At 41.2% G+C, this 22,102-nt stretch overlaps 1 protein-coding gene across 5 annotated transcripts in view; it reads left to right on the top strand.

Annotated features, from left to right (window-relative positions):
- Window positions 1–20,300, top strand: part of opa1 (OPA1 mitochondrial dynamin like GTPase) — a 134,210-nt gene extending 113,910 nt beyond the window's left edge. For 4 of the 5 annotated variants that reach the window (XM_047049950.1, XM_047049948.1, XM_047049949.1 and 1 more), the window contains 3 exons: window positions 62–172; window positions 18,445–18,517; window positions 18,596–20,300. In XM_047049950.1, the coding sequence (XP_046905906.1) occupies window positions 62–172; window positions 18,445–18,509 (176 nt within the window). In that variant the 3' untranslated portion in view covers window positions 18,510–18,517; window positions 18,596–20,300. Of the gene's footprint in view, window positions 1–61; window positions 173–18,261; window positions 18,342–18,444; window positions 18,518–18,595 lie in introns of those variants that run through there. The other variant, XM_047049947.1, reaches the window with a different exon arrangement.
- The last annotated feature ends 1,802 nt before the right edge of the window (window positions 20,301–22,102 follow it).

The following is a 22,102-nucleotide window of genomic DNA, read 5'->3' as shown; positions in this document are numbered from 1 at the left end:
GGAGGTGTGGCTGGATGGGGGGGGGGTTATTTAGCGTGACGTGTCTCGTACCTCCCGTCAGTGCGCCGTCTGGAGAAGAATGTGAAGGAGGTCCTGGAGGACTTTGGCGAGGACACAGAGAAGAAGGTCCACCTCATCACGGGTAGAAGGGTGCAGCTGGCAGAGGACCTCAGTAAGTTAGTCACCACCCACCCCACCCAAAAAAAAAACGCTTTTGCATTGTGAATACCTGCATGCCTTTGGTATGTCATAGAATAAACCAAACTCAATGTGAAATTTGATAAAATATTGCTAATTCTACAAAGATTTTCCTGGTCATGTGTTGGTAAACCCCTTAGAAAAGATAATAAATAATTGGATTATAGTTATTTTCTAAACACATTTGTTTGTTTAATCAATATCACACATCTACAGTCTATTTCAATGGAGGAAAGTAGTCACTGTGCCGTTTGGTAGCATTTTGTGCACCACGCTGAACATGCACCAGAGAAAGCAAAAGAGAGAGTTGTTAGGAGATCAAAAATAAAAATAATAGGCAAGTATAGTAAAGGTAAAGGCTACAAGACCATCTCCAAGCAGCTTGATGTTACAAATATTAAGTTCAAGATTCGTGGACTGTAGCCAACCTCCCTGGGCGCAGGCGCAAGAGGAAATTTGACCCACAGAAGGATAGTTATGAATGTTAGGAAAAAAAACAAGGATAACTGCCAAAAAGATACAAGCTGAACTCCAAGGTTTCTGATTGTGCCATTTGTCGCTGTTTGAGCAAAAGTGCCTCAATGGAAGAAGATCCAGAGGCCTGTTCCATAAAGCAAGTTTACCGAATAAGCCAGACTTATGTCAGTTAGTCTGACTCATTTGTAGTTAATTCGGTTCCATAAAGCTAGCTCAACGTAGTTCGAACTCAGTTACTATGGTAACTTATGCTTCGAAACTAGCCTTGTCCGAGTCAGGCTAATTGTCAGGCTTAGACCGTGTTCTTGCTTAACCAGACGTTCCTGTTAAGGTGCCAGTATGGTACTCTGACTCCGTTACGGATGGGCGGGCCGCCGGATAGGACGGATTAATTGTTGCCTTTATGGTTCTCCGAAGGCTGGGGGTGCTGAAAACAATTCGCCAGAACAGTAGGTGGAGAAGCGTTTTTTTGTCAAACACGTTGCTTTGTTGCGTCTTTGTAAGTTAGAAATCGTCGTTGTTTATCTCCCACCTCTCATCACATCAAGTCACATAATATTATATTACATTTACATTTACATTTAGCAGACGCTCCAGAGCGACTTACAGTAAGTACAGGGACATTACCCCCGAGGCAAGTAGGGTAAAGTGCCTTGCCCAAGGACACACCATCATTTTGGCACAGCGGGGAATCGATCTGGCAACCTTCTGATTACTAGCCCGACTCCCTCACCGCTCAGCCATGTGACTCCCATATTAAAGACTGTGTCTAATGCAATATAACCACCTGAAAGAGCAAACTCATCTCTATCATGGTAGGTATTATTTGTGGGGAAAATAGTAGCACTTTATAACAAAATGATATGCTTATCTTATATACCCCGCCACGTTATTTTATGTGGCCCGCGGAAGCTTAATGGGCTATTGAAATAAGTCTACGCTGCTTTACAGCGTGCATTGACCATAAACGACATCTCTCACCATGCATTTCGATTGTGTTACGGCAAAGTGACGACATCCCGCCTCTAGAAAGCAGTGTATGCACATCAGTGTTAAATGCAAAGTTTAACTAGGTGAAGGCGAGCATGGTTTGAATGACAGCACTCCAATGCAGCCGGTTCTGCGAACGTACCCCATGTGCATTTTCAGCCAAGGTCCTCGGGCATTCAACCCAAGTTGGTATCGCTCTCGAACTTGGTTAGAGTACTCATTCAAGCTAGAATGTTTCTGCTTCCCTTGTCGACAATTTGGAGCCAGAAATGATGAAGACATCACCTTCATTAGACAAGGTTTTACCAATTGGAAAATGGCAATGTTTATTTTACATAAAGCTCAAAAAGCTATTCTGCGTTCAAATGAAGGGCAAAAAAAGTTTTGCTCTTGCGCTATGCGCGCTTGCATTTTGTCACCAAACACTGAGAAAAATTTGCAAATTTATCCTCCAAGAAAAACAGCAGATTGTCCAAGAATTAAAAGGCGGACTTCAATTGCAGCATAATAGGCCCTATGTTCACAAAAGCTACAACAAAAACACCATGTTTTTACATCGTTACTGACGTTACATCGTAGTTACAACTGGCCCTTTGACGGCAACCATAATGCTGATGTGGCCCCCGGTGAAAATGAGTTTGACACCCCTGCGATATAGACAAAGCTCTGGTTTTGTGAATTCATTTCTCCACCACCAAGTGTATAATCCAATGTGAAAAATTATAAACAAAAAGGCTGATATAATTGGAAACAAAAAGATCCATACAAACTATGTACTGTCAAAACTACAATGTACTACTTTAGGTCACTAAACTGTGGCAGTCAGTGCACAGACAACAAACTCACGTTTCTGAGTAGAGCATAAACTAGCTCACAATAAACTTTGAAAATATGATTTACCACAGACATTCTCATTTTCTAATTCTCATCAGTTCAATATGTAGGCTACATTTATAGAAAATCTACTTAAATAGCTTACATAGGCTACAACATTTAGCCTAATGCATTAAACAATGATAAACAATGATTTGATACACAATATAGCCACGTTAAACGTATGGCTATATGGTATTTTGTGATTTCAAATGTTTAGGCATCAGGCATAGGCCTATCTCAAACTAAATTATCAGAGTATAATTATCATAGCGATATAATTGTTAACAGTAGCCTACAATTACAAAACTAATCTAAATCTATAGGCTACATCTATCCTCCATTTTCCCGACACAACAACCATGTTAAAAAGTTAGCCTGCTGGGTAATGTATTGATTAATGGTAGGCTATTTATTGAAAATCTCAAAAAAGTAAATTACGATGTCTTTAGAGGGTGTCTGTTTTTTAATCAACGAAGTAAAGGTCTAAAAAAGGACCTCGACCTACGTAGCCTATTGTTCATGTCAATCATGACGTGTCATTTTAGTATGATGAAGCGGTGGATGAGGGAGCTGTCATAGTACACGGCTTAAAGGGAACGTTCTTTGCCGTGTGCATTGCTATTGCCGTGGTGGATTGTATGATCCATGTTTTACCTTTTGGGTTGTTTAAGAATAGGGTGCACGCGTAGCTTGACTACTTAAATCTTACTTGAATTAGTAGGATTGCGTAAACTGAAATTGGCCTTAATGGAACCTCTTTAGCCCCGCTTGACTAATTAAACTAGTTCAAGTCTGGTTTGGGACTTTAAGTCCAGCTTTTTTGAGCGGCCTTTATGGAACAGGCCTCAGGAGGACTCCACTTTTGAAACTAAAACATTAAAAAGCCAGACTGTAATTTACTCAAATGCATATTGACAAGCCATAATTACAGTGGCCGAGACGTGTCAACGCTTTGCAAAACCCGCAACACAAACTCAAAAGGCACAACACAAATGCAAAAAGCGCAACACAAAAGCAAGTCACAATGAGCTACAACGGAAAGCAATGAAACATAGGTGGTTTTAAAGGAGGAAACTTTGTCCCTTTAAGTAGCGTAAGTAATAAGTACAGCTTTGTACGCTAGCTAGCAATGATAATGTTATATGATTGTCATAAACAAGCAATGTTGTTCAATGTCTTTATATTTTCAAATGTATGTACACTAACATTTGAATTACGATTGTGAGACAAATGTCTCGAGGACTTGACATCACACCATTCCTGCAATCACTCGATACGGTCGCCTTACTATTAATTAACCAGCATATGTCCCATGGAAAAAATGTCTCGAACGCTCAGAAAAAGCGATACTTTTCAACACAATCGCTCCAAATGGCTCGTTGCTTCGGAAAGCTTTGTTTCCACCATCACTACCGCATAGCTTCATAATGGTCCAACATTAGTGTACATGCACATGAGAATATAAAGGCAAAACCTCTGTTTCATTGACTTCCATTGTAGATCACTTCCATTGTGTTGTGACTGTTGCATTTGTGTTGTGGCTTTTGCAAAGGTTGACACGTCTCAGCCACCGTACACAATCCTTCTGGGAGATTGTACTTTGTACAGATGCGTCAACACTGGAGCTTTTTGGCAAGTCACAAGCTCTATGTTCACAGACGGAAAAATTAAGCTTTCAAAGAAAAGAATGCCATACATACCCTGCAGTGAAACAGTGAGGAGGCTGGCACAGGGTGCCTTGAATCTGTGCAGGACTATCAAGGCAATCTGGAGCAAAACGTACTGCCCAGTGTCAGAAAGCTGTGTCTTAGCTGTGTTGCAGGTCATAGGTCCTTCAACAGGATAATGACCCAAAACACACAGCTAAAAGCACCCAAGAATGGATAAGAACAAAACATTGGAATCTTCTGAAGTAGCCTTCTATGAGTTATGATCTGAACCTACAGAACAGAACAGAACGGAAGAACTGAAACTGGCAGTCCGGAGAAGGCACCCATCAAACCTGAAACAGCTGGAGTAGTTTGCTCAGGAAGAGTGGATCAAACTATCTGTAAACAAGTGAGGAAGTATCATTGAAAGTTCCGGAAATGTTTGATTGCAGTGATTGCCTCTAAAGGTTGTGCAACTAAATGTTAGGTTGAGTGTCCCCATCATTTTCTTTTGTTTAATTATTTACAATATGTTGGAAATCAAAAGCAAGTCAGATTTCTTTAAAATATGGATTAAACAATGGTAGATGTAAATTATTTTAGTCAGTTTCAAGTTATTCCAGAGGAAATTGTGCAATGTTAGTTTTTTGTGTAGGGGTACCAACAAAATTGAGCATCTGTACAACTCAGTGTCATCATCAGATAAGACCACTAGGTGGCAGGGATCGTAAAGAAATTGTCATTCTGTAAAGAGAAAATTTACATTGACAGTACAGAGACAGTCCCCGAAGGCAAGTAGGGTGAAGTGCCTTGCCCAAGGACACAACGTGATATTGCACGGCCGGGAATCGAACTGGCAACCTTCTGATTAATAGCCCGATTCCCTAATCGCTCAGCCATCTGACTCCCACTTCAATGGTACAATTGTTATCTGTGGCGCGAGGCAAAAGTCAGCCAACGCCAGTTAGGCAAAGTTTGTTTTGCGCCAGCTTCCTAGTTCGCTGGCTGGACAGTTGAGGTCAAACCAAGCGATATTTGCCTTGTCAGTGGCTCTGAAGTCACCAAAAACATGGACACCCTGCCACCACAGCACCAGGGGACACCAGACCTGCAAACACATGGTTGCACAAAACCCACATACACCACATGCATAATCATCCCATGTTATCCCACATAAATGCACAGACTTTCACTTTTCCTCCAGTGGGACCATACTCGGTGTCACTTTCAAGGCTGAAAGAACACACAGAGTTGATGGGAGGAACAGTTGTCATAGTAAGCCAGCTGCCGCTTGTCGTGTCCAGCCTGCATTTTCGTCTTTTTCTGTTGAGACAGCCCTTGTAATTAAACGCAGCCATGTCAAGTGTCTTTTCTGACAAACCCAGACTAACTCTCTCTCTCTCTCGCACACACACAAACATGCGCACACACACAAACTCACACACCACGCAGTCACTCGAACACACACCACGCACTCACTTGCACACACACCACTCTCACAAGCACAATAACACCGGTAATGGAGAGGAAGTGGTGACAATGCTACCACCATCGATTACAGCATGAAGAAACCTCTCCCTAAGCTGTGTGGATGCACAGCTGGACTGACCATGAGTCAGCGGGCCGCCATACCTTCACCCATCTTTGTCTGGGCTTGCTGCCGCTGTCACAGGTTGACCTCTCAGAGGACTCCAATCACATGGTGACCACAACACCGACCCCCCAGGGACTGGAAAATGTCTGCCTGGCACTATGCTAATAAAGGCAAGCCCAGGCATGTGGACATTTGTGCCTGAGTAAATGTTTGTGCAGCGTGTTTGGGGAGTTGCTAGCTCACATGGAGCCTTCTTTGTGGGACATGTCGCGTCAGTGAGAGAGGAGGTCAGTAATATCAGGGAGGGTGACTGAGGCATCCACAGCATTGTTGTTTATTCTGTAAGGCCCTGCTAAGTGCTTAAGTGTGTGTTAGTGGACTAGCACAAGAGAGGCATGCTGCCAGGCAGACGCTTGTCGTCCCACTGTAACACCCCGTCTATCGCTTTCTCTCATTACACACACAGTCATAAACTCACACCTAGAAATCACTTGTCTTATTTCCGTTATGGTTTGTGTTTGTACGATAAAGCCCTGCTTTGTGAGGGGATGTTGCATTCGACCGGTTTTGATCAGTTTATCAGTGTTTGCCGAGATGGACTTGGACTTAGTGTCACACTGCTGCTCTCCAATTGGTTGATTTGATCAGACCTACACAGGATGAAGATTGGTTTAATACAACAATGGTTTAATACAACAATGCTGGGAAAGTGAGCAAGTATATTACTCTGCTCTGACCACATCTAGGAATGATATGACCTGCCTGGCCTTGTAAAATCAAACCTGTTCCTAGGCCTGTCGCGATAGTCAATATATTGACTTATCACACGGTATTTGGAAATGAGCGCAATAATTTTTGGGGCCGCGATATATTGCAACTGATAATTTTTTTAATAAAACATTATGATTACATTCATTTTTACATAATAACTAATGTCACCAACATTTTAGTCGATCCCGCTGCCTTGTCTGCCTTCTGTGTCAAAAGCGTAGGAGGGACTAGCGCAGTGGTTCCCAACCCTGGTCCTCCAACACACCTGATTCAAATGAATGGTCATTAAAAGGCTTCTGCAGAGCTGGATAACGACCCATTCATTTGAATCAGGTGTGTTGGAGCAGGGAAACATCTAAAACATGCAGGACAGGGGTCCCGAGGACCAGGGTTGGGAAGCACTGGACTAGCGTCTCCACACACACAGAGCGGACACCGACATCTGAAAATAAGCCGTGAACTCACTGTGTTATAAAGTGTTCCGTTTCGTGACATCTACAGTCAGCTAGTTAGGAAGACCAAGTACAAATTGACTTGGTTTCAAAGCGGCAATCTTCAGCTCCGGTGTGGGAAAATTTTGTCTTTAAGTCGAATGAGATGAGAGCCAATTAATGTGAACGAGCCGGTATGTCGACTTTGTTTGAAAACAGTGGAAACGAAAATAGTCAACTAACTTAACATCTCACCTAGCAGTAACTATCCCACCCAGTTTTTCAACCTGTGAACAACAACGGCAGCTGGAGCTGGAAAGGGGTTTTCCATACAATTCTCTTACAGATCCATGTCTTTTCCCGACAGTGCAAGACAGCGCGAAATGGCGCACACTCACGGATCGTGTAACTAGTTATATAGCCAGCAAGATGCAGCCATTAAACAATGTCAAAAAACCAGCATTTACAAATACGCTGCAAACTTTTGACAAACACAGGGCTGCCAACTCTCACGCATTGGCCGTAAGACACACGTATTTCAACCATTTCGCTTGTATATCTGTAGATGAAAAGACAACGCCAACCAAGTAGCCCTGTTAATGTTGTAAAGTAAACAATAAGGGATGGAGTGAAGCGACACAGACGCTTGAACAGCCGTATAAACTTGCCCGGGGGGGGGGGGCATTACGTAATCAGAATTCCGTAATCACGTGCGTGCAATAATATCGTTTATCGCAATACATTTTGGTGCAATATATCACACAAAAAAAAGTACTTATCGTGGCAGCCCTACCTGTTCCATCCCAGGGTCTCCGTAATCTTTATTCGTTTAATAAATTGCTTTTTGAGCATGTGTACAATCAATGACATAAAAAACACAACACTTATAAGATACATTAATCATTCAAAATACCCATGACAATTTTCCATAGCCATGTAAAAGGAGGGTCGCATGAACGGAAGTCCAAAATGCTTGATCGTTACGTTGTTCAATTAGTAGTAGTAGTAATAGTTCCATGAAGTTCCTTGCGGGCCATTTGAATAGGTTAAAACAGAGCAACAGAATGCAATTTTTTATAATTAGTACTAAATAAATGCATTGATTTACAGAATAGCACATTAACATGTGTATGTATTATCAATGTAAACGTATAATATTTAAAAAGTACTAATAGTTGAAGATTTGTGTGAACACACAGCATGGTCTGCCTTGTTGTTGTTGACATATTTTAATGCAGAGCCATGTAAAGATAGATTCTGCTCTATGGCTCTGGGCTAACGTTACCTTTGTTAAAGAGCATGTTTATTGCTTTTAATACTTTTAATCAGGTTTACATTATGTTTTTAAACGCATATAATTGGCAAGAGCAATCACATCCTAATGTATATTTATATATTTGGGATGGAAAGGATATGAATGTTTCAGATAATTTCTAATTTCAGATAATGACTTGACTTGTAATCTTTATGGTTTTCAGATTTTTCTGTGTTCTTTCCTCCTTGTTGTACTTGCATAATCTCCATTATGGTTTGCTGTGCTGCATGGGATGCTCTCACATGCCCCAATGTTAAATTTAACAAATATTTAATTCCCCCCACCCTGCAAAAAATTGCACAACGTTGGATAAAATAGCATAAAGAGAAAGGAATTTAAATTAGGCTGTTTGTGTTGCCAGCTTTTAGTCTAATCTGTTACAATGTTCCCTAAATGTATTAATTTATTGGGGGATAATACACATGTTAATTTACATTTTACATTTAGTCATTTAGCAGACGCTCTTATCCAGAGCGACTTACAGTAAGTACAGGGACATTCCCCCTGAGGCAAGTAGGGTGAAGTGCCTTGCCCAAGGACACAACGTCATTTGGCACGGCGGGGAATCGATCCGGCAACCTTCTGATTATTAGCCCGACTCCCTCACCGCTCAGCCATCTGACCCCCCACTGGATTGGATTTAGATTTGCTAATAAAATACAATCTGATTATTTTAGTCCTACACTTAAACATTGCATCACAATCGGCCTATTCCACTGCAATCCATTGCGCCGCTGGTATTTTCTGCTAACTTCAGGGAAGTATTGAGAGGCTCAGCAATCAGCCCTTGCTGTAATGGTCCATTGGAGTGAAAGGATTTGACTCAACTCTCTTTACATGACTCGGGTCTTACTTATCTGACTTGCTCTCCAATTTTCGTTTAGTTATCAGTTCTACACCAAACTGCCAATATCATTTGTAAGAGACTACTTCAAGTAAGAGAAGTGGTCAAAGTTGAGGAATGGGATTCATTAGCAGGGTGTTAGTTAGAGAGAGCAGGAGAAACAGAGAGGGGGCTGTCATGTCTGTAATGGCAGTTAGATGTGTGTGCATGCTCACTGAGAGGGCTGAAGGAGCCCATCACTCTAAATCAGGGGTGTCGAACTCCGGTCCTCGAGGGCCGCTGTCCTGCATGTTTTAGATTTTTCCCTGCTCCAACACACCTGATTCAATTAAATGGTTTGTTATAACGACCCTTCATTCAAATCAGGTGAGCTGGATCAGGGAAACATCTAAAACATGCAGGACAGCGGCCCTCGAAGACCGGACTTCGACACCCCTGCTCTAAATGATCAGACTGAACTTCAGGATATGCCCTAGTGCAGGGGTGGCCAACCCTGGTCCTCGAAAGCCTCAGTCCTGCATGTTTTAGAGGTTTCCCTTTCCAGCACACCTGATTCAAATGAATGGTCGTTACCCAAGCCTGAGAATGACCGTTCATTTGAATCAGGTGTGCTGGAGCAGGGAAACATCTAAAACATGCACGACTGAGGCTCTCGAGGACCAGGGTTGGCCACCCCTGCCCTAGTGGACAGCTATAAAGTTAATATATAAAGTTTTATGGATACCTCATTCTGTTCACGTTAGAAGTTCTCCAGGCTCAATTAATTTTCACATTCCTCCCTTGGGAGAAATGAAGTCACCAGCTCACTACCTCAAGGAAAGGCAAGGAATTGACCCCCGGGTCAACTGTCTAGTACCAGGGGCTTACACAATCCATCTCTTACTCAGGTTGAGGAAAGACAACCTCACTGTGGATCCCCTCATCGTTTTTTCCATCTAAAGCTGTCTACTCTGCACAAAAAGTGTTAGTATGATCAACTCTCTGTACTGTGTTCTACACAAAATAGACTAATCACATCGAAGCACTCATGTTGAGGTATTCTGCTTTTGCCCAGCAAACGCTCTCGACCATTTGAAAACAGAAGAGCTGGCACACTCAAAGCTGCGCTTCATGGGTCCAGGTTTGTACCAAGCTGACCATTGTTGGGACAAGGGGGTATAGACATACTTCTCTTAACAAAGACAGCAATGTGCTGCCTAGGGCTGTCTACCACTGAACACCGATTTGCCCTCACAGTGAGGCAGAAGAGGGACCGACCACTACTCTGATTTCACACAGGGGAAGAGAGCCAGAGGTGTGTGTGCATGTGTCAAAGGTTCAGATCAAAATGAGTAATGGGGGGTGCAGGCTGTGTCTATTTGTATGTTGACTTTGAATGAGAGCAAATCAAACAACCCGAAGCAGCTATAGCGTCTGTGGCAGGGAGGCCAGCTCTAATGTGAGACTGCAGGCCAGTCAGGAGACCACTGCATCCAGGCATTTTAATAATCTTAATAGACAAAATTCAATTACACAAGCCCAGACCTGTCCAGGTATGCATAATATCCCTTCCTCTCTCTCTTACTCGCTCTTTGTCTCTCTCCCATCCCTCTGGCTCTCAATTTTTCACTCACACCCTTTCTTCCCCTCACTTAAGTGTCCTCTTTCCTCCTCCTGTTCCCCTCTCACACCCATTCCTTGTTACAGATTGACACCCTCTGTGACTCGTAATGGGTTGAAATTGCCGTGTAAACAGCACCAGCAAATGCACTTTTCCTCTCCTTTCTTTAAAAGCATAATTCTTAGCCTTTGAGATGCCATATGAATTTGTGAGGCTGAAAGAGAAATTCAAGTTCCTGTCTGTCACTACCCTTTGTGGCTGTTGATGCGGCTTGTTATGCTGATAGAGAGCGCGTGTCTTGCAGTGTGTGTGCGTGCGCACAGTCTGTCCTACACACAGCTCCTGTTTAAGCAGACGCATACAGAGGCACTTTTGTTCACCTTGGTAACCCAGGTCTTTTCTGTCTCTGAGTTGAGTTTAGGCTCAAAAGTGGTGGGACAGTGTGTTTCTGTGTGTGTGTTTCGGTGAGGACACAGCACAGTACAATATCCTCTAGTTGTCTGGGCCTGCTCACTGAAGGTCCGTTTACACAAAATAGACTAATCATCAGTTTGCTATTTTTATTTTAGTGGGAAGTGCTTCTCGGTATCCTTCCACCGTAAAAGGGAGCGGATGGTTCTTAGTTAGATTAGATTTTACAGTATTGTCAAGATTACAGCAGATCCTTCTCCATACCCTAACTCTCTGCTTGTTCTCCTTTGCAGGAGCCTAGGCATCTGCTAGGAAATGCAATGGCACATGTCTCCATTTTGGTAGTGGCAATGGTCAGGCAATGTCAACTGGCATTTTAGACATACAACTGGGGCATGTTTAAATCATATGTGCATCTTCATTTTTAAATGAAGCCACCTTTAAAACAGCACTAATTTTATTTAGTACTGTACACTTGAGACAGGATGGTACAAATGTTACTCAATTTGAGGGTTTTTACTTTAAAAGGTGTTATTTGTGATTAGTTTAGCTGTAATCGTCAGCCTATAGAGAAGCTTAGAATGTGAATGTGAGCATCTCAACCTTGTGAAGCATAAACAGTAGGGTATAAAAGTCTGAGATCACATGGAACATTTACTGGGGGACTTGAAGACTGACAGCTTGAGAAATAACTGAGAAAGACTGAGAAAATGGTGACATCACAAGACGTTATTTGAAACATTGTCAAATTAAGCTGGGATCATTAGGTTTTGCACAAACTCCATGCCAGCTCAACTGCCCGCTGTCATCAAAGCAAAATGGGGACATACCAAATACAAACACAATGACCAGGATGCAAAAATAACAAGAAAGTCAGATATTTATTTCCAACACAAATGTCATGGATATTGAAGGGAAGTATGCCACAAAGTCACACACAAACATAGTAACAAGTTGACTCCCAAGTGATGAGGGGTTTATATCTTTCTGGAACAGTAGCGCTAATGATGAAGAAAAGAGTTGATAAGCCAATCACAGACTGACAGCTCAATCTATTAATGAGAGAAAGTAAAACAGCAGGGAAGACTTTACAATTTATTCAGACAGACTTGTGTATGATTGTTCATAACACAGTCCATGTTACTCAATTTTTATACAACAAATAAATTGTGACGCTAGTCAAATCCTAACAAAGCCTAGCTTTCTGAATGAATTTGTTTCTGTAGGTATCACTTACTATACTTTGACTGTCCTGTTTGTTTGGGACTGAAATATAGGTTCATTTTAGGCCATTATATAAATGCCTATAGCTGAAGTATGTTAGGAAGCCATATGACGTTCATAAAACCGTTTACAGATTTGTTTTTTGAAGATCATTAGGCTTCCTTTCCAGATCAATTCCCTTGCACCTAGTAGAACTCACTCAAGTCATATTTACCAATTAAATCTGAATTATTATTTTGTGGTTAGTTGATTGATTGAATAATTCATATTCCCTCGCAAAGCAGTTGACATATTTCTTTAAACCAAATGGGAGTACTAGTCAGAGAATAAAAGACTCCTCAACACATTTAACTGATGTTTTCAAACTTGATGTATCTTTGTTCTTTTTTTTTTTTCTTGTTTAGTCTAACATTTGACTGACCCCTTGGTTCAATCTCTCCAGACCTGTCTCTCTCCCCTGGGCAGTTCTGCTTTCCCAACCATCTGGTTTCTAAATAAGACCTCCAGAGCTAATTCATGGTTCTGTCATTTTTGGGCCATCAACATTACCATCTTTCCATGCACCCCCTGCAGACAGCTTTTATTACATTTACATGTTGTCATTTAGCAGACGCTCTTATCCAGAGCGACTTACAGTAAGTACAGGGACATTCCCCCCGAGGCAAGTAGGGTGAAGTGCCTCGTCATTTGGCACGGCCAGGAATCGAACCAGCAACCGTCTGATTACTAGCCCGATTCCCTAACTGCTCAGCCACCTGACTCCCTAGCCACCTGACTCCCTTTTATAGCGTGTTACAGTACAGATTTAGAGACAAAGAAAATTACATGGCAGGAAGGCCCCTTGGTTTGTTGCAGAAGTTGTTACATTTCTCTTTCTCATTTATTTTGTCTTTTTTACACAATGTCAATTTGGGACAGGAACCAGGCAGTGGCGATTTCTTTAAGACTGCAAGGGAAGCTCAGCTTCCCCTAAAAATGTCAAAACATTTATGGTAAAATATTCACTATTGGGTTAACATTTTAAATGCGTTAGAACACATCCATCTCGAAGAATCAGTTACATATATTAGCAGGTCGACTGACTTATTTCCTTCTCATACATTCCCGTAGCGTCACAGTGAATTTCCCTGTTGAAGCCCAGCAGCCATGGACTTCAATGGGGCTGGTTTGAACAGTTTTTTTCAGTGCTTTGAAACTATACGGTCATTGGATAAATACTGCGATTATGTTCCGCCCACGGACGCTCAGCTTCTCTGGGGGTGAATGGAGGAGTGGGCTGGCCTGGACGTTGGGCTTCTGCGTGATGATTGGAGGGTCTGTCGAAAGACTGCATCTCCTTTTGATTGACAGCGATTTTGTACTATAAAAAGTTGCCAAAGATATTCAAGCTCAGTCCCATCGCGGATTTTGCAACTGTAGTTGAAAGACAAACTGCTGCAACCTATTGCCAGCTATTGCTATTTCATAACATTATTAGTAGTGTCGTAGGGGTGAACTAGCCAGCTAGCAAACTGCACAGGATAGCAGACAAGGCTAATATTGTCAACCTGATTTTGGCAAAGCCATTTGAAAGTCTTCCTTACGAGGAGAAACTTAGAATTAAACTGCAGGGCAGATCAACACCTAAGATTGATTTAGTGCATAAGGTAGGGCAAAGTAACAGGTCTTTTCAACTGTCCTGGTATGACAAAGTTAGCTGGCTGACTTGAAGTGCTGTGACAAAGAAAATGTACTGCTGGCCATGCCTCTTGATGAAACCATCTAACAGATGTGTTGTTTGGTCAAAGGTGGGGTTGGAAAATTTGCCTAACTTTGACAGGGAATATAAAATGCATGAAAAGAGCAATGAACATGTGAGTGCATGTGCAAGATTAAGTTGCATGGGCAAGATCAGGGTTGAGCATGCAATCATAAAGATTTGGGGGTGAATGGGGGAGTGGGCTGGCCTGGAAGCTGGGCGTCTGCATGATGATTGGAGGGTCTGTTGAAAGAATGCATGTCCTTTTGATTGACAACGATTTTGTACTATAAAAAGTCGCAGAAGCTATTGAAGCTCAGTCCCATTGGGGATTTTGCAAGTATAGTCGAAAGACAAACTTCAGCAACCTATTTATTGGTATTTGCTTGGCGAATTGCTAGCCAGTTTTCATACATACTTTCACATTTCATACAATTATACACCACATTCCTTGTTTCAGTTTAGCTTAATTCCCACATTTCCTTCGAGTTTAATATTGTTTCGTTAGATCGTTCGTTCATTTATTCATTCATATAGTTGGCTAGGTTAGTGTTGTAGGGGTGAACTAGCCAGTGAACTAGCAAAAATGTATATGATGTAGGCCGAAAATGGGCTTCCCCTATTTGAAAAGCCAGCAGCCGCCACTGGAACAAGGATAAGTTGCGACCTCTGTCTTGTTACAATGAAGTAGTTATGGGGCGCCATGTTAAAATACCTCTTGGCTGAAAACCTTTGAAACCTTTTTTTTTTTTTATACTGGTTTCTCTTTTTAAACTGTTGTCTCTCATTCTTGTCTAATCCAGAGAAGGAGCATCCCCATTTGATGAGATTTGGTCCCTCTGTCTCCCAGCATGCTTCAGCCACCCTCCTTTCTGTCTCCCTTTCTTCTCTTGCATCTGCATCAATCAGTTGTTCAACAGGGTCACAATGTTTCACAGTGTAATTACAGGTAAATTAAAGGCTTTTCCCCCAGCCCTTTCTGCCACTGTTTTGGCCACCACCAGTTTAGAGCTCAGATGACTGGGATTGAAAGAGATATCATTTCATGTGAGGATCAGGCGAAAGAGGAACCTGAAAGAAGGGATTGGGAAAACCCCCATCTGAGAGGATCAGAGTGTGGCCCCTAAATCAACCCAACCTTACACGCACACACACACACGGCCACCTTGAAGAAAGAGGCCCCTGGATAGACACCAATGGATTGTAGGAATATTCATGATCACAGAAAGTGGGTGGTTTAATGAATGTGTTTTGGTGGCTTATCTCTTAGGTAAACAAGGCCGCTAAAAGGGAGTTTTACATCCTCAGACGCAAGAGAAAAGGGACTGGTTTTGTGACTGAATTTTGTGACACTGAATAGAATGTGGTCTTGTTGCAGTCTTTTCTTTACCTGGCATCTTGAGGGACTAATAGATGGCACTGGGCAGTTTACATGTTTCTTAGCAATTGTAACCAGAATAATTTGTTTGTTGACAGTGTCTGGAAATCTGGCAGGGACCAGTTTTAATGTCCTTAACTGGGTTTGCAAAAAGTCTGTAGTGTTTGCCTGTAATTTTTTTGACCTTACGATGTTTGTGTCTCTAAAATGTCAAACTTTTAAATGCATTGTGCTGGCACAAATAAGTGAGAATATGTTCATTCTCTCTACAGAAGAACCACACCAGCAGTTGACGTTTTAGAGGAAAGTTACCATGATTAAGTTGGCATTTGGCATGTGTACTCATAATACCTTTACCATAATGATGATGTCATCATTGTGTACACTGTGGGACTTGAAGCAGGATGAGGTTACAGACCCACACCTATTCTGGAGCCAGATGTGTTGGTGTGCCTGAGCTATCCCAACTCATAATGCCTCCATTAGGTGTTGAAATCTCCCCCCTCAGCCCCCCCAACTTGTTAGCAGAGTATCAAAGGCAGGGAAATGTCCTTTAGCCACCAGCCAGCCATCACTGTGTGTGTATGTGTGTTTGGGCAGGAATTATTGTATCAAGGGTTGGCCCACAAGTTGTGTGTGTGCTAGAGTGTTTGAGTTGCAGCTTTTCTTATTGTTTCAGCTCTCCTAGGTATTTGTTACTCCTCAAAGGCTGCCATGTGCATTTCTTCCGTCAGTGAAGGCATAACTGCTCTTGTGCACCCGTTAAAGGGGACCTCATATAAGCCCCTCATTTAAAGATAGTTACACTCTAAAACATGTTCTGAGTTACCACTTTTTGATGTTTTTTGTCTTTTTTTTTGTTGACCTAAAATGTATAATTAAGACTTTGTTGTATTATAATTCTGAGAATGAACGACCATAGCAATTTAGAAATCTTAAGACCCAAATTCTTCTTTTTGACTTCCGTTGAAAGCAATGAGACGCACTGCTTGAAAGGTGTTGTGTTGCCAATTGATGAACAAACAGAGACTTGTGTACTTTGATTGGAGTGTGTGTTTGAGTTTGTGCTTGGTGGAGGCAGATTATAGAGTGGGTGAGTGTTGGAGCTTCACTCGGGTGCAGCTGGCATCCAGGCTCTTTCTTTTTCTGTTGGTATGCTGACTTCTGGTAATCCCAGCCCAGGCCAGCCACTGTTTAGTTCAGTCATCAGGAGTTTCTGTCTCCCCAGCCGCCCCTCGTGTGCTGTACTTGTGCACATGGATGGATTTCTGCTCAAAGATGGCAACAAAATGGATGCAGGAGTGTAACGTACTGCCATATCTTTACAGCATATTTCCACTACACTAAATTTGTGACACGGTCTGATAAAAAGGGGATGTTGTTGTCCGAGGTCATTTCTCAGTTTTTTACAGATTGTGAAATTGCAGATTGTAAGCTTTCAAATTGTGTCATACATTGAAAACAGAAAATAGTTACGCGGATCTGAATGTTGGTAAACCTGGAAAGCTCTAGCCAAGATATTCGTCTTAAAAGATTTTAGACCTTTTCACACCTCAAGAGAAGCATTGTCGCCGGTTATTTCATGCAGTGAATTTTTTTTAAATAAAACAATATTCGCACAGGTTCCTGATTTCTTGACTTATCCTAGATGTGTTTTATCTCCCGGTATTTTTGTACTGACTACATTGCACTGTACCTGGCCCATTATGGTTCAAGTTGCGTTAAGTTGTTGGTGCAAATCGCATCTTTCGAAAACAGTTTGAAAGATGTTTAGTCCGCGGATATAGGCTTAAACAAACGTATGACAAAAATGTATGCCGAACATGCAGAAGGCATGCTTGAAATAAAATCAAATGTATTTGTATAGCCTTTTTTACACGCAAGCATGTCACAGAGGGCTTCACATACGCCCATAGAACTGCCCCTCAACCAACCTAAACCCTCAAGGAAGACAAGGAAAAACTCCCAGAAAAACTCCCAACAGGAGAAAAAATTGAAGAAACCTTGGGAGGAGCAATTCAGAGAGGGATCCCCTCCTCCAGAGACGGTTGGTGGGAGAGAGGAGCAGAACAGAGGCTAAACATAGTCACACAGTGTCAATAGGTTTTGAAACACCAAAATCCATTGTTGAACTTAAACTACTTGTGAAACATTACATTTAAGGGTACTTTACTCAAAACCAAATCTGCTGATCTGCTGTACTTTTTACAGAGAAACATAGCCTACATACGAAACATTACAGCTGGTATCCCGCGATATATATGCTTTATTCCCTTTTCTCTGAATTTTCGATCAATCACACATCTTCTTGGAAGGAGGTACCATGTCAAAGTATCAGAGGGATCAACTTGATTGTGGTGTGAGCTAACAAGAAATATGATATGTGCTGTCTTTATCTGAGTTTGCAAAGTAGCCTTGTTTTGAGGTTGATTGTGTGACTATTTTGAGCCATGTGTTGCAAGTGTGAGAGAAGAGGTGGCAAGAGGTCCATTTTTGTCTCTTGGGGGGAGGGGGGGGGGGACAACAACAAATTTGGATGTACACAGCTGACTGATTCTAAAGTGTTCAACAAAAAAAATACAGAGCAATAATCAACCAAGGTTTTATAATAAAGATTTCATCATATAGATGCAATTACAATTCTAATAATATATATTGTATATTTAAAGGGGCCTCGTCACACTAAAGGGAATTATTATTTAAAACCTGCATATATGTTTTGTTTTACATTCATTTTAAAGTTATTCATACTTTTTATTTTGAAGCATGGCATACAGATGAGCGTTCATCTAGCTTGTCTCCTGGTAACTGGCATATTAAAGCAGGGTAGGTAGGGTTTTTGAGAAGCTGAAATAAACTTCACACCAGATAGCAATCAATTGATTAAATGCTCTGGGCGTAAAATGAAATAAATCCAATATCTGATTCACCTGTTTTTTTTTCTCTAGAAAAAGTTCGTGAGATTCAGGAGAAACTTGAAGCTTTCATTGAAGCTCTTCACAAGGAGAAATAGAACTGCAGGTATTTAATGCTGAAAAATATGATTATTATCACTAACCAGTACTAAATTAATGTTCTTCTAATTCTCATTAATTGCAGAACCCATGGACGAGAAACTACAAATCAGAGCTTGAAGATGCACTGATCTAACACAACAAAATCCACCCTTACATGTAATTACTGCCCCCCACCCTCTCATATGTTATGTCCACAAACGTCTGATTTGAATGCCCATGGCTTATCTTACAAACTTAGTTAATTCTCTTATCTCGTTAATTATTTTTTCAAGCTGTCCAGAAAAAAATAAACACTGAATTGAACTGAGTGCATTGAAGCCCTTGGCCAAGCACTTCAATGTGACTAGCATGGCAGGCTCCAAGGGGACAGTCTCTCCCCCATGTCCCCTTCAGTGCTTAACATCCCCTTGATGTGTTCACCATACTACCAAAAGATGTTGTAATTTAAACCCTGGAGGGGAAAACGGACAAAATTACGTACACTTCTTTCTTTTCCTTCCTCGCTTCTAATAAATGAGAATTATGCTGTACAGGTTGCTCTTCCCACATCATTGTCACTGGTGTGTGTATGTTGGGATATGTGTGCATGTTTGTTGGTATGTGTGCAGGTGTGTAGCACATTTATAACTTCCTGTGCCCATAGGATTCCATCTCACTGAATCACCGACATATCTGGCACACTTCAGATCACTTTGATCATCTAATGGCCGCTAGTTTCCAGCACTTATTTCCTGGTTGCAAATAGAGCACTTGCCCAAGTCTTTAATTCCAAAACAATATATATCCACTTGGAAAATAGTTCCAATGATTTCTCATTTTTCAAATTGGTGATATATTCTTTTGGATGAAAACACATCACATAGACTTAATGTAAGATTGTTTTTATTTAGCACCAGTAGAAATGGTTACTGTGTACTAATGTATTGCTCTACATTATTTAAACCATACAGATTTCACTTCATTCGTCTACATGGATTAAATACACAACCTCAAAATTATGTACATTTGTACCTATGAATCAATGAATTCCTGCACTAAGATTGTATGTCCTATTCTGCTGTAGCACATTCGATTTGAAAGACGTCTAACATTGAAATTAGTGTGAGAGCCTTACTTACTTACTCTTTCCACTATAGTGTGTTTTTGCCTGCAATATCTTGTGTGCTCTCAAGAGTCTGTATGACATTTAATTTCAGGAGGCTTTAGATCTCTATACAACCTTCTATTGAACGATAATTGAGTTGCATTTTGAACCGTTTGATCAAATCATGGGAAAAGACTGGTTTCTCATGGGCATAGTGTTTTTCCTGGAAGGAAAGAAAAGGGTTAAACGTGACATCAGCACACATTCTCCTTTATACACATGGACTTCTCTCCATCTGGCCTACTTTTTCTCTCCCTCACATGCTCTCATTTCCTCTTGCCAATCGACTCACTTTGATCAAGTGGTCAGTCAGGTAAAAATGTTTCCCACTCCTTGTTTATCATTCTTTTCTCTGCCCATCTTCACCCTCTCTTTACACTTTCCCCTAGCTGTTGCTATGTCTATTGTCAGTGACAAAAAAAGGTTAGACATTAACTTTGTCCATTGTCCACTAGTTTAATGCCTGTATGACAGTATATCCATCGGTGGGTGAAACCTATATTGCTCTAGAATGTTATAAAATGTTATGTTTGCATGATGTGACACATCAGATATGCTTTATTTATTCATTTTAATTGTTTGTAAAAGAAAAAAAATTATAAATAAGATTAATGTCATTAAAATTGTGTTTTTCACGAGTGTTTCCCATTGTTTAATGCCTGATTTTTACATCAACAAGGAACAGCCGCAAACTACCAGCTAAAGCCAGAATGGACAAAGGTGTAATCTGTCATCTTCTGTTGATGTAGTAAAAAGGCATTATTAAAGTTACCTTTTGAGTGGCTGTAACTCAAAAGGTAACCAATAACATGTAGTCAAAAAGTCAAACACATCAAGCCACTTCTAAAATATGAAGAGAAGAGCATCAAGAATGAGAGTTTGGTTGTTTTATCAAGGTACAGTGAGAGATGGGATACAATTAACATTCTGTTATACGTGTAATTCAATTGTGCTCACTAAGATGTATTGCTGGTAAAGTCCACGTAGGATCTGTGTGCTGTTCCATACTGTATGTTTCCCTGAAGAGGCCTTTGCTCCAGGTCGGACTAAACTGCCTCCATGCTCAGAACCCTCTAGGGTGCTCTTCCAGGTGAACAGTCTTGATAATGGGGCAGCCTGGGGGGTAAATCGGGCATAGACAGCGAGGGAGGTGGCAAGACTGATTAATAACATACTGTAGGGCGAAAAGGTCATCCACTCCTGGGCAATTGTCTTTCACATGGGATTGCTTCTTACTGTACCTACAGACAGTACCTCCACCAAGGGTCACTGTTGGTGGGGGCAGGTTGCACATTTTTGCCTTGTCTTGCTTGTTTCAGGCATCTAAGAGGTATATATCTTTATTCCATACATACACACACACACGCCTTCCATTAAATTGCTGTTTTTACATTGAGGGTGCTTTCATATTCAGTTTGAAAAAACATCTAAAAAGCCTTTAACCTTTTGAAAATAAATGAACCTAATGTCTTTTGAACGGGTCTCAAAAGGCAGGCAATAAGTCAACCGCCAACCTGTCTGTGTGCCATCAGATCACGTTCAGAATAGGAGGGAGGGCTGGACATATGCAACTATTAGCATCTCCAAAGGCAGTCACGTTGACGAATAGCAGGCCTCACAACGGCACACTGGCTCAGTTCGTGTTTTGCTTCTATTATGGTACTGCCACAAAGGCAGCTAAGGCCTGGCAAAGACCTGTCAAATTTGCCACTGCAACAGAGGCTCAAAAAGCACCATTTCTCTGCTTCCAGAAAGACCAAACTTGTTCTTTTTTCAGAATCCCCCCTTCTCTCTCTTCCATCCCCCATGGTCTGATGGTAGAAATGATGTGTCTGATGTGTGGAGTATCAGGGTGGGTTTAACTAGTACAATGTACCTTGCAAAAAGGAGATACCTATTTGTTGTTGACTTTAGTTTGACGGCTTGTGGAGCTAGCCTTTGTTTTTTGGTTTGTGTTGGATAAATTGATGTAGAGACTGTGACAGTCTGGAACACAGTTACAACTAGGCCTTTACTTCAACAAGCACTCTGGATGGCAAACCTTTGACATGGCACTTTCAATTGTTGTTGAGCGAATTCATCCTCATTTTCAAACAAGTTCTTGAAATGAAGGCTTCTCGAAGATTGATACGTAGCAGAACAAGGTTAAAGGTCTGTGATTAAATGGGATTTGTTTAAATTATTTAAATTATTTTTATTTACTGTAACATTTGAAATCATTATATGTGTACTTGTCCTTCAGTGACTACACAGCAACAACAAAAAAGGTGTATTGAAATATTTTATGATATGAAAGACTTACTGTAAATATGATTGATATATTATCAAATTGTTTCGATGTGAGGCAAACTGACACTGAAATTATTAGAGGATTGTGGAAGCATCAGGCTTCATTCTTTATGTCCAGCCTAAAGACCTAGACTTTCCCTGGGGCGCTGGGCTTTC

This window comes from Hypomesus transpacificus, chromosome 26 (genome assembly GCF_021917145.1).
Source record: "Hypomesus transpacificus isolate Combined female chromosome 26, fHypTra1, whole genome shotgun sequence".
Taxonomy (NCBI): domain Eukaryota; kingdom Metazoa; phylum Chordata; class Actinopteri; order Osmeriformes; family Osmeridae; genus Hypomesus; species Hypomesus transpacificus.
This window is presented reverse-complemented; position numbering and strand designations above follow the sequence as displayed.